General features: G+C 37.0%; 1 protein-coding gene across 1 annotated transcript in view; it reads right to left on the bottom strand.

Annotated features, from left to right (window-relative positions):
* Window positions 1-13,615, bottom strand: part of LOC101710435 (complement C5) — a 96,142-nt gene that overhangs the window by 67,581 nt on the left and 14,946 nt on the right. The window contains exons 6-12 of the mRNA XM_087183287.1: window positions 13,250-13,332; window positions 9,106-9,196; window positions 7,217-7,331; window positions 5,408-5,534; window positions 3,497-3,612; window positions 1,500-1,685; window positions 72-275 (exon numbers count right to left, since the gene is read on the bottom strand). Of these exons, the coding sequence (XP_087039413.1) occupies window positions 72-275; window positions 1,500-1,685; window positions 3,497-3,612; window positions 5,408-5,534; window positions 7,217-7,331; window positions 9,106-9,196; window positions 13,250-13,332 (922 nt within the window). The remainder of the gene's footprint in view (window positions 1-71; window positions 276-1,499; window positions 1,686-3,496; window positions 3,613-5,407; window positions 5,535-7,216; window positions 7,332-9,105; window positions 9,197-13,249; window positions 13,333-13,615) is intronic.

Here is a 13,615-nt window from a genome sequence, read left to right as displayed (position 1 = left end):
ATTCTAATATTTGTCTAAAAAGCAAAGGAACAATGAACGGTAAGATGTAACTCTATTATTATTGGACTTACCAAGTAATTATAATGAGTTATTTTGTCAATATATGGACTTTTAGGAGTAACAATGATATTCAGATGTTCTCCTACAAGCAAAGCTTTGTAGTTTTCAGTCCAGTCAATATAAAGGTAACTTTCACTGACAGACGAGTATGCCATAGCTTGGTAATCTTTCTGGGCCTGATTTTCTTCTGGAAGGTCTGGGGCATCAGTTTGCACCTGGGAGGGAAATTTTCAAAAGCATACCTGGATTGTGAGTAACACTTTTTGTAAAACATATTGTTTAAATTCTCTGCCTTACAAATTTCTAAATATTACAATATAAAATGTTAAAGACCAAAAATCCCCACTGCATCACTTCAGTGTTTGTACAGCTGTGGTATCAAGTAAGGTTACAAAACTATGGAAAATATTGAGGATTATGGGCTATGGTTGGGAATCCTGATGAAGAGAAAAGGACAGTCCAGAAACAAAAGGTGGCACTTTTTCTGAAACATCACTGGATGTTCCCTTCCTAGGGGATGAGATGCAGAAATTGAGGGTAGTGGTGAGGGGGTAGTTCTAACTCTTGAAGCAAAGGAGTTATGATTGAACATCATGGGGACTATCCAGCCCAGTTTCATTGTGAAGTGGCAACACAGAGGAATATGTATAAACACAGGGTGGGCAGATATTGACAATGTGAGAATAATACCTGCTTCTTAGAAGCAGAAAGATTATTAGCCCATGGTCTGGAGTCAGATATGCATTGGTTTGCATTTTAATGCCAACCCTTATTGTCTGAATAAGTTATTTCATCAAAAGAGAGGTCAGAAGCCTCAGTCTCTTCAGCCACAGAAGGGCAAAGGTAATATTCTGTAACTCATATTGCTGATTAAGTGGGTATTAAATGTGTTCCTGATAAAGCTCATGGCACAGTGCCTAAGTATTTATTTAGTAAGTTCTTGGCAGATGATAGTAAATATATGCATGCTGTAGTCACTGACCTGCATTATTAACTTACTTACGTTTTACTTGAAATTGGATGCTGGGAGAGAAGACAATTAAGTAAGCTGTAAGGTAAAGTGGTTTGTGCATTGGGAAAAAAGGTAGGGTTCCACATTTGACCCTCTTGTGGTCCTGAAAAGTGTGTGTGAATGGGGAGGTATTCCTACCACTGTCCTCAGTTATATTTAATCTGAAGCTTTCAAATTCTAATACAGTCTTATTGGTGTAAGAGAAAATACTTAACTCCCAAACAAAAATTGATAGATTTGTCTTCCTTACAGGTCATTCAGTAGATTAGCAGATTTTCTCTGGTACTCATTATTTTAAATGTAAGATTGTGGAACAGTTCACTGGAGTCACTTATAAACTCTGCCACATCTGTTCTGCACACTAGCCAAAACGTACAGTCAAGAGTACACATCGTCCTAGAAAATACAGCAGGAGAATTCAGCTCACATGAAACTCCAGCGCCGTCACTCCAGATGGGAGGTTAACCACAAATGAAGCCACTCCATCACTGAGACTTGTTATACTTTTCTTGGGTTCCAAGTCAGATGTCTCTTGGTTTGCAGTGACTGTTTGTGCATTCAGAATGACTGGGACCCCTCCTACCAGTTGGTCAAGTGAATCCTTAACTTGTACCTGTTTGCAGAACAATGCAAATCCATTTCAACAGTTCTTCAGGTCTTTTAGAGCATAACAGCTCTGAAGTAGTTTTCCTTCCTTGGCAGCAAAATATAATTCATTGTATATGAATATATATATAAATATACATATATGAATGGATGTGTGTTGTCCACTTGTAGAAAGATTCGATTCTATTTAGTTTAATCATTCTTAAATGATATAAAAATGATATATAAATCAGACATAAATATTATTCTGTCAGCCAATGAGATGTGACAAGATCTTCTACGGCCTAACATCTGTGTTTCTTTAATTGTCTTAGCATGGAGTAAAGGAGAAAATGAAGCAATCGCTTATGGTAATGATTCTTTTTCATGTGAGAAACAATAAATAGATATATCTTCTTTTTTAACCTTTACCTCTCACCCTGCATATATATAATTGATATGTAATACATATAATTTCCACAAAGATGTCTTTTATATATATTTTAGATGTGATATAAAATTATATAAAAGATATTTCAACTTTATGTACATTATTATGTATTATACATTTATATATTATATTATAGATTACCATATGCATTATATGATACTAGATACATTATATATATTATATTTTTGTATGCATATATAAGTATGTAAAAAATTAAAAGCATATCCCAAGCTTATTTTGTGCTTGGTAAATCTTTTTCTCTTAAAACTCAAGGATCCACTGTAAATAATAAATGACATATATTAACTACAGTCATCCCTCAGTATCCATGGGGAATCAGCTCCAGGGCCCCCCTAAATACCAATAGCCACAGGTGGTCAAATCCCTTATATAAATGGCATGATATTTGAATATAATCTGTGCATATTCTCCCTTACACATTAAATCATCTCTAGATTACTTACAATAACTAACATGATACAAATGTTATATAAATAGCTGGTTTTTATATCATTTAGGGAATAATTACAAGAAAAAAATCTGTACACATTCAATACATGGTGGCAAAATCCACAGATACAGAAACTATGGAACATAGAGAGCTGACTATATACTTAAGCTGAATTTTTAAAGTAACATGTTTTCAAAGAATAAAAAATAACCATAAATTTCTAGGCTTTCTGAACTAAGGGCAGGGAATACAAATTTCCACATCATAAGTGCAATAAAATGTAATATGTAATATAATTTATAATAAAATACTTAATACGATAATTAATATTAAAATGTAATAAATTTAATGGATGTTTTAAATCAAAAGTAGAGGGGTAGATAACAATTGAAGAGGAAAAAGGAAACAAAAAAAGGTATAAAAGGAGTGTCAGGGACAGAAAGAATCAAAATGGAAATGACAGAGAGCCAAAGAGACAGACAAGAGCCCAGAGTTCTGCACAAACAATACAGAGACAAAGCAGAAAAACACAGAAATGCATCCTCAGAGATACTGCAGAGGTTAAAAAAAATAGTGAGAAAGAAGTCTACTTTTAAGAAGTGGTGACTCTAGCTTATGACTGCTTGCTACCAAATAATTTTAAATGTTAGTAGTTTTTGCATTGTGGACATGTGAGGTTTTACTTACACATAATTCAATGGGAATGCCTAATACAAAGGTATCTTACTGAATACTAGTATGTGCCATAAGGGTACAGATCACTTGGAAGGCTGCAGCTGGCCTGCCCACATCCCCAGGAGGGCAGGCCTCTCCAGTAAAGAGTTTCTTCTGTGATTGCCTCTCCAGCACCTTTCTCCCATTTGCTATCTCCAGGTTTTCAATATACAGAAAAAGACCAACAAATTCAGCATTCTCCCCCCACCTCCCATCCCCATACCTTGATGGAATATGGAATCCCAGGCTTCAAGAAAAGAGGAGTAGCAACCAAATTCAGTGTGTAGGGGGAGAGGACATATTTAATGCCAGGTATTTCTGCCTCTTCAGAAAATCCACCTACAGAAACAAAGAGCATTGTGTTAACATTTTTAGAAGTCTGATGATGTGCCCAGTATCTACATTGAATCTATGTCTCCATAGACATATGTTCAAGAGTGAGGAGAAGAATGGGTAGCTAGGCCAGAGCCTGAGCCTTATATATCTTCACAGATAGGTTTCAGGGATGTGGACAGAAATGGAGAACAATCAGGAGAGCTTGATAAAGAGAGAACTCTAAGAGTCCATGAGAGAAATCACAATAGTGCAATCCTATGGCTGAAAATCAAGGTAAACATTAAGAATAACATATGAAGCTCTAGTATCCCCAAACTCCTTCTCAGTATTACATTCACAACATTTCCTATACATGTCCTGTACTGCCGTGAAACTGCTCTTCTCAAAGACCAAAGTTCAATGTCCTTCCTTCTGGGTGTAGAGGGAGCCCTGCTTCACCCTGTGTACTATCCCTGCCTCCAAAGTCTCTTTCACTGACCATCTTTGCAACACCATTCTTGGCTATTCGACATCAAAAATCAGAAGCTTGCCCTTCTCTGAAGAGCAATAGCGTTAAGCACTTGCTTCAAGAACAGGGTTCCTTGTCTATTGCCTTAAAACTGATGCTAGTTCGTAAGCCACTCGTGTGCTGGGATCATTCATATTTGTAAGGCTGTGAAAAAGCCTGTGTAAACTCTGAAAAATCTCATAAATATTGCTTAAGCTGAATTTATTTGAAATAAGTTGAACAAAAGAAAGAAAGAAATATTAAAATAATGCTGAAAACAATAGCTAGCAGGGAGTTGCCATCACTCTCCAGCACCTGCGGCATCTGGTTTATGCAAGGTGCTCAGTAACTGGATAATTATTCCCCATTCCTCATTCTGCTACCCTAAAAGGACAAATTTAAGGGAGTGAAAGGGGTTTCAGGAACCATCTGTTACTTTACAAAGAAAATTGAAATCAGCATCATTAAATTATGTACTCAAAGTTAGTTGGGGGTTCAATATAAACCTGAAAATATAATATTAGTAGTCAAGATATACTAGGAGTAAGAAAATTGATCTGGCTTGCAGCAATAATTAATAACTATTAAAAACCATTGGCATGAGTTTTAGACCACTAGATGGGCTTAAGTATGCTAACAAAGTAGTAGGTGGACCCTTGGGAAAGAGAAGGGAAGATGAGGAAGAAGAAAAGAGGAAGAGATTGGCCAATACACAGCAGTCACTATGTGCGACAGGTACTGTTTAAGAGTTTTGTATATTTTTCACTCTTTGATCCACACCATAACCCTAGCAGTTACAGACTATTATTGTGCTCACTTTAGAAACATTATTACCTGATTTTAGATAGAATTCTTGAATTTTACATCTAAAAAGGACTTTAGATAGCATTTAGTTCAACTCCAGCATTGCACAGATAAGGAGACCAGAATAATGATAAGAGCAGTAGCCTACTTTTGCATAGTATTATTTCAGACATTTTTATGTAGATAATCTCATTTTGATTTTGATTCTGTTCATGTGAGAGCACCAGGGTGACAGATGGTCGAAGCAGACAGCTGCAGAGCCACTTGGGATGTTAACTGGGCACTGTTGTCCCATTTTTTGTAGTTCAGATAAGAACCCAGTTGCCTGACCAGTGGCTACATAGTGGCAGAGCTCTGCTCTTATCCAAGTTTTTAATGATATAAAAAGTAGCATTTAACTATGAATAAAAATATGAAAAAAACTAGGAATCATTTACACCATTAATATGCTGTCAAATATTTCTTAAAAGTTAAACACACACACACACGCATGCACATACAACTTACCTGTAGCCTCTGCAACTGTTACAGCAATGTAAAGGTACTTGTCATTTAAATCTTCTAGACTGTTATATGACAGTTCTTTAATTGCTGTTTCGGAATCAAATGTGACTTGTGCAATTCCATTTATCAGCTTTTTAAAGGGAAAATGGAAGAGTTACTTTAGAGAAGAACATATAAGAAAAAAAAAAAACTAGCTTTGACTAGCCTCTAAATTGAGGGCAAATGTCAGAGGACTGGTTTAGCGTCACCAGTGAAGTGGCTGACGAGTCCACACTGAAGCCCAGGGTGTTGTTTTCTAACTTATTTATATAAAATTTTAGATGTAGAAGAGTCTTGAGCATCACATGGTTCATCGGGTCTCTGGTACCCGCTGACAAAGAGGCTTCTTCCAATTCCCCATGGATCATCAACCTTTGTGGGACTCTCATGCTACTTCCAACCTCAACTAAGAGTTTATTGGATTTTATATTTAATTTGTGCTTCATTGTTTACAAATTAAAACACTAATTTAATTTACAGGAAGTAAAGGGGTATAATGCTAAGGAATATCATATAGTTAAATTATTAAAAATAGATTTTTGTTTTATTTTCACTCTAAAACTGTTGAACTTAAGGCCAGGCCCTTTGGCCCCTGATTTAGCTTATTCAGTTTTTTTTGTTGATTTTGACATTTTTGGTGCTGGGATTGAACTCACAGCCTCACACATACCACACCTGCCCCCACCACTGAACCATATACCCCCAGTCCTGATTTAGCTTTAAATCTCAGTGTCCAGAGTAGGATCTTGCATGTAAAAAAGACCTTTAACTTATGTCATCAGTAAATATGGCTGTCTTTTTAAAAAGCAGAGAGCAAATAAATTGACGACAAAATACAGGAATATGCAAAAGTGAGCAAAAATGATATGAACCCATATCATCTATGGTATAACGTAAATAAAGGAGGCAGGGACTCGGGCTCTGATCTCAGTTACAGCAGCCACTTGCCCTTAACCATGGACAACCAACTTTACAAACACTTATGGAACATCTACTCTTTGGGCGGAAATACGCTTCCTCTGGGTGTATAATTAAAATGATTTACAATGGGAAAGAGTTTAAGGTCAAAATGATAAGTAAGAAAACAAGCAATTTCAATAAAGAAGGGTTGCTCACTTTTTGCATTCCTGACATTTTGAACAGAGTAATTCCTTGTGTGTGAAGAGGTGCTCTGTGCATGGTAACAGTTTAGCCACAATCCTGCCTCTACTCATTAAATCCCAGTAGCATCTTCTTCCCCAGTTGTGACATGCACAAAATTGCTCTGGACATTGCCAAATGTCCCCTTGGGGGTAAAAATCACCCCTGGGTAACAACCACTACAAGAAAATGGGGAACACACACTAATAAAGAGAGTCTTGAGGCCTATGGAATGCTTAGCTGGGGCAGCTAACCTCGTTCAGAGGATCAGGAAGGTGTTCCAGAGAAAAGGTGTCAACATGGAAACTTAAAGAGTGAAAAGGAATTAATCAGGCAGAGAAGAGGCAGGAGGGGACAGAGAGAAAGAACAAAGACCTGGAGGAAGACAAGCTATGGTGAGTTTGAGAACCTGGAGTGTAATATTAGAACAAAAGACAGGATGAGAGGAAATAGCATAACCTAAGTTGGCAAGGGAGACTAATGTCAAAGAAAGTGGCCTTTATCCTAAGGGAAAGAAATGGGAAACCAGTAGATTTTAACCTTCAACTTCATATTTTTATAGAATGAAGCATTGAATTAGAGAGTTTGAGGTAACTTCACATCCTCCCATCATCTTAGGGCTTAACATCTTACCATTTTGTTTTGCATTGCTTTTTGCATCATTTCTTTTCGATCATCTTTTATATCTTCTCTTATTCCAAAAAAGACATAAACTTCAGCCTCAGTGACTACTTTATTGTAAAAATATCTGTCAAACAATACCATCACATCATTTTGCTGACATGGGAGCGATCATAAGATTCAGATAAAATGTGACAATTTGAATTTACTTAAAGGACCTTGTATACTTCAGCCACTATTTCATTTCCTCCTGATAAAGCCACAATAAGAAAGTTAGAGTATGGATTTTTATTAGTATGTGGGAGGTGAAAGAGGTGATCTTGGGAAGATGAAAAGACACAGCTCCAGGGCTCTTTCCTCCAGCCAACACTGCTTCCTAGATGATTCTGGTATCAGTGGAGACCTACTCCCTGTTATCTTTTATGTCTTCAAAAGGAGCATGCCTGATCTCACTGTTACATGAGATTAGTTCTTCTGAAAAAGAAAATCTGAACTGCATATTTCCTTTTTCATTTAGAACAAAGTAAACTTTCTGCATAACAAATAATACTCTAACAAAAGCTAATTTTTCTTCCTAATAGGTTGAACAAATAAATTGTCTCCATTCTAAGACATCAGTTTCTATCATTTTCTTTCAAGTGAGCCTTTTATGCTGGTGTAGACTAAATGACAAACACCCCATTTGCAGAATAAATGCTTACAAAAATGGAAGAATAAGGTAGCATTTGAGGGCATGGACTTTATGAGCAGACAGGCTGGGCTGCTTCCTACCTGTGACATCTTGAACAAAAAATGTAAAGTTGGGCTGGGGATTTAGCTCGGTGGTTTCGCCACCTGCTGTGCAAGCGCAAGGACCCAAGTTTGATCCCCGGTACCGAAAAAAAAGTAAAGTTCATGTAACTCAGTGTTTTCACTTGTTTTATAGGGATAGTCATAATATTTACCTCATAGAGTTGTAAAGATTAAATGTGCTAATATATACAGAGTTCTTAAAAATGCAACTGCATAAATTGATTATTAACAGCTACATTATATGGTCATTTTTAATGGCCTAAGCTTTTGTGACAGTTTGGTTAAAAAATTAACCCCAATTGTCTAACTTTTCATGTACCCACAACCTTTGCAATTTATTGCATGCAAAAGGTATGAGAGGAGTCTACTTTGGGCTGACCTTGCAATTTGCTTTGGACAAAAGAATATGGTGGAAGGAATGGTGTGTCAGTACCAAGGCCTCAAGGAGAGTTTAATTCATCCCTCCCCCTAACATTGCTGCTGCTATGGGATAGTCCACTAGGTGATGAGATAGACACAGTTCCGTCACTCAATCCCTGTCAACTGCCAGCCATTGCCACACATGTGAGTAAGACCCTCTTAGATAAGCCTCCCCAGCAGATCTGTCTATTGACTGCAGGTTCATGGGGGCTCCCAGCTGTTATCAGACTGGCATAAATCAGTAGAACTCCCCAGTTAACTCATAAATGATTGTGATTTTTAAAGCTTTAGGATTTGAAATAGTTACACAGCATTTGCTGGCTGATTAAGGCATTAAAAAATGAAAAGAAGCAAAGGGTTCATAGTTTAGTCTCAATATTCTAAGTTATGCTGGTTTCTAAACATACACACTGAGTACTTGGGACCTTGTGCTTGTGAGGCAGATGCTGGAACCACTGAGCTAAATCCCTGGCCACTTCAGGATTTTTTTTACTGGCGAATAACCAACAAAGCTAAAATCAGAATTAGCTAAGATCAGAATAAGGACATAAACTACAGTATAGCATGAAGTCTTCTCAATCATGGTTCCAAAGTCATGGCAGATTTTGCTAATAAATCATAGATCTCACTTTGGGCAACCATCACTAACTTAGCTGGTTAATCTGAAAAACAAAACAAAACTTTCCTACCTTGCTTTTATAGTAATTTCAAAATTCTTAAAGTTCTTGTAACCAATGAAATTACTTTCTGGTTCTATTGAAATGGAAAAATGTGGCAAGACTGAAAATAGAAACAAAGAGGCAATATTACCATTTAAATTAGAGTAGTCTTTAAAATTCAGCAAATGGGTACTTTTCTCTGAAATAGTTGGACAAGCTGTAGCATCAACACGCCATCCACCTTATCATCATCATCATCATCGTCATCATCATCATCATCATCATCATCATCATCACCTCTGAGGAGATTTTTCACTCCAGCAATCAGAATCAATCCCCCTCCATGCACCAGCACCATTTGGCTCATATTTTTATTATTGTATTTACTATAGGCAATAGGTTATTTCTTCCACTAAAGTATGGAGACCTTAAAAAACAATAAAAGATCATTCTCTATTTTTCCTAGCATATCTCATCCTCTCACTCTTCTGTAATTCTTAAACACAGTATATGTTCAATGAGCATTTGTCAAATTGAAGATAGAAAAGAAAAATTCCAGCTAATCTAGCATTTCCTTTTTTTGTCTAGTAGATAAAAATCCACCCAAATGCCAGGATAAAATCTTGATATTGACTTTTAAAAAGAGAAAGCTAACAGTGTGAAGAGACAACCCACAATGTGGGAAAAAATCCTCACCTGCTCTTCCTCAGACAAAGGTCTACTATCGCACATCTATAAAGAACTTAAAAAGATCAGACCTCCCAAATTTAAAGACCCAATCCAAAAATAGGCATCTGAAATGAACGGACATTTCTCAAAGAAGTAGAAATAGCAAATAAATACATGAAAAAATGTTCAACATCACTGGTCCTTCGAGAGATGCAAATGAAAACAACACTGAGATTCCACTTCACTCCAGAAAGAATGGCTGCTATCATGAAATCAACCAACAACAAATGCTGCCAGGGCTGTGGGGAAAGAGGAACCCTGCTCCACTGCTGGTGGGAGTGTAGGCTGGTGCAACCACTGTGGAAATCAGTATAGAGATACCTCAAAGACCTAGGACTGGAAGTCTCATTTGACCCTGCTATTCCACTGCTGGGGATCTTCCCCAAAGAATTAAAAGAATCATACCACAGTGATATATGTGCTCCCATGTTCACAGCAGCACAGTTTGTAATAGCTAAAACTTGGAAACAGCCCAAATGCCCATCAACTGGAGACTGGTAAAGAAAATGTGGTTTTTTAATAAAATGGAGTACTACTCAGCCATAAAAAATGAGAAATTAGAGACATTTATAGCTAAGTGGATGCACACTGAGGCGATACTCTTAAGTGAAATAAATAGGACACACATGTGTAAATACCAAATAGTTTCTCTGGTGTGAGAAACTGAAAGTGTAAATAAGGACTAAATGTATAATAAGTAATGTGAAATACGAAGAAAAGGAACAAAGGGGAAGGAAGTGGGAGGGCTAGGGGAAAGGACAGAAGGGAATGGAATTAATATGAGAAAATGGAAAAATAGGAACAAAATCTTTGTAAATAGGGAGGGATGGAGTGGTTGAAGGGAGGGCTGGGCAAGGGTGAAAAATAAGAACCAAGAGAGACTATGTAAAGGTGCAAATTTCCAATGATGAACGTCAATATATTGTATACCTAAAATGTACCAATGATTAGAATAAATAATCGATAATGTAAAATAGGAAGAAAAGGTCCAAAGGGGTAGGGGTAGTGGGAGGGGCAGGGGAAAGGAAAGAAGGGAAAGGAAAAATGATGAGAAATGGAAAAAATGGAAATAAAGTCTTTGTAAACAGGGAAGGGTGGAGGAGGTGAAGGGAGGGCTAGGAATGGGGAAAAAATAAGAACCAAGATGCATCATGTAAAGGTACAATTCCCAATGAGAAATGTAATTGTGTTGTATACCTACAATGTACCAATAAAAGAATTTAATATAAAAAAAAAGTGAAGAAGCAAAGAGAACTGTAGCAGGCAAATCATGGTTTAATAAAAACCAAAGATGGGAAAAAATGTTTTTGAATGATGCCAAAGACAAGATGATACATTAAACATAAGGAAGCAGTACTTGTGATATCAGTCGTCTCATAAAAAATAATGAAGACTAGAGTCAATGGAGCAACATTTTTAAAATGGAGAGAAAAAATTTCTGTCAACCCAGAATTTTATGTCCAGAAAAATAAATCTTTCCGAAATGAAAAAATAAAAAATAAAAAAATAAAAAGAGAAAGCTGAAAATAAGATATGAGAAAGTATATTAAAGCAGAATTAAAAATTAAGCAAAAAGAAATTGTGGGTTTTTTTCTATCTTTGGTATTTGATGGCCCAAGAGAAAACAATTTGTTGAAATGTTACACAGTGGTACCTCAGCTCACGAACACTTTTGTTTATGAACAATTTGGTTGGCAAACAAGCATTTGGCAAAATTTTGTTTATGTTTGCAGAGCCTATATCTGGTGACGAACACAACCGTGGCCATCTTTCCCACACAAATACAAACATGGCCATCTTTTCCAAAATTGTAGAACAAATTAAGTTCGTGAATCAAGGTACCACTATCTCAGAGCACGCATAAGGACTATGGATTCTAATAACCTACTTTATAGTTATGGAAACTCAGTTGATTGGGTGAGCCTGATATTGTAGACAAAGACTGACACACTGGGCTCATAGGTTTTAAAATAGTGAAAGCTAGAAGTAAAAAAATGAAGCAATTTTGTTGCTCTGGGCTGTGTTCCTATGTGATTGAAGACCAAGGCAGGTGTGTTCTGTCCAGGATATGAGGCACAGGGAATTATTCTATCCTTCTACTGGATACCTTCCTACCAAGTGGGCTATACTAGTGAACAGGTAGACATAAACTGAAGAGAGGCATAAGTGAATAATTACACAACATTTAAACTACAATGACAAACATCGACATGAAGAAGTCCAGGGGATCTTACCCAGGAAAGAGAATTCAAGGAAAGTGGTCTGAATAAGTGGCTTTGAAACAGAGACCTGAGACCCGAGAAGTTGGCTGAGCAAGGAGTAAAGGGAAGTGGAGGCAGAGAGGACATCGTGTGCTGCCGGCAAGTGAGGTTATAAAATGAGGCTGAAGAGAAGTCTGGCAGGGACTAGATTAAAATAAGGACTTTGATTTTATTATCAGAGGAAGGTAGAGCTTTTCAACCACAAAATAAAATGGTGATATTTGTATCTCAAGATTATTCTGGCTAACACAAGAAAGATAGCTTGGCAGCAGAGACACCAACAAGGAGGCTTTTGCAGCAGCCCAGGAGGGAGCCTGGTGATGAACTGATGAGGCAGCTACTGGGGAGAAGCGGGGGATGAACTGCAGATGTATAGGGAAAGTCACAAAAGCAACTGGAGGAAGGGCGGTTATTTAAATTATGTGTTATGCAAGCCTACTATATTTAAGATTGAGTTTCATTATAACAAATTTTTGCCACTGTTTTCCTGGTTATTTGTTAAAATTTGTGTATTTATTCTTCTCCCTGTCATTATGAATCTCTTGAGTGAATAAAAATGGCTCCAGTCAAAAAGAAAGTTAAATGTGACAGCAGAGCACACAGTGACTATTGTAAACTGGAACATGCAAGGAAGAGATTATTTATATGCTAATTATTACTTAATATGACTGACTTCAAAAGAAGAATATCCTAAATTTTCAGTTACTCATAATAATATTAGGGATTTGTGAGCTAGAAGGAAAATAAGGTTGGACCCGGGGAAGGAAATTCAATTGTCTTTGTTCTGTCACTGCTTGTAAATCTGCTGTGAATCACTTCACCCCTCACTCATCCTTACTCCTCATCCACCTCATCTCTGATGGTTTTTCCTAAAATCCTAATTATAGAAAAGATCTTGATAAGTCAAGCTCCTTGGGGGACTAGATCACTTCTAGCTCTCTGACAAGGAACACAAGTCCTTAGAGGCTGCTCACTTGCTCAAGGTCAGCATGTGGCAGCTGGACCTAGAATTTAAACATTCAAACCTCCACCACCAACACCCCCCCACCCCTCACCAGTACTTCCAGCCATACCAGCAGGTTGCTTCCTCTTCATCTGGGACTGATTTTGCAGTAGACAGCTTCATGAAGGAAATTATTGCAAAAATATTCTCTATAAGCAAACTTATACTTGTCAGAAATTACCATATTCTTTGATTTCAAAGTAGGCGGTTCCACTTGTTGAAAAGTCCTCCTTATATTTAGCTTTAATTGTCCACACACCATATCTGTGAAGACAAAATATTTAAAATTATAGATGTCATCAATATTTTTTTAAATTTATGCAGAAAAAATATAATAAATTCCTACTTGTTTATTTATTATTGGTTGAGCGGGGTCTCACTACATAGTTCAGGCCAGTCTTGACCTCATTATGTAGTCCAGGCTGGCCTTGAACTCATGCCAATCCTCTTGCCTCAGCCTCCTGAGTGCTGGGATTACAGGTGTGTGCTACCATACCTGGCTAAACTTCTATTTTAAATAGATATACCCTAAGTAATATTTTACTTG

Source organism: Heterocephalus glaber, unplaced genomic scaffold, assembly GCF_053883595.1.
Source record: "Heterocephalus glaber isolate CG9 unplaced genomic scaffold, H.glaber_assembly_v1.0 deba00001479, whole genome shotgun sequence".
NCBI lineage: Eukaryota > Metazoa > Chordata > Mammalia > Rodentia > Bathyergidae > Heterocephalus > Heterocephalus glaber.
The sequence above is the reverse complement of the archived record's forward strand: the minus strand, read 5'-3'. Positions and strand labels throughout refer to the sequence as shown.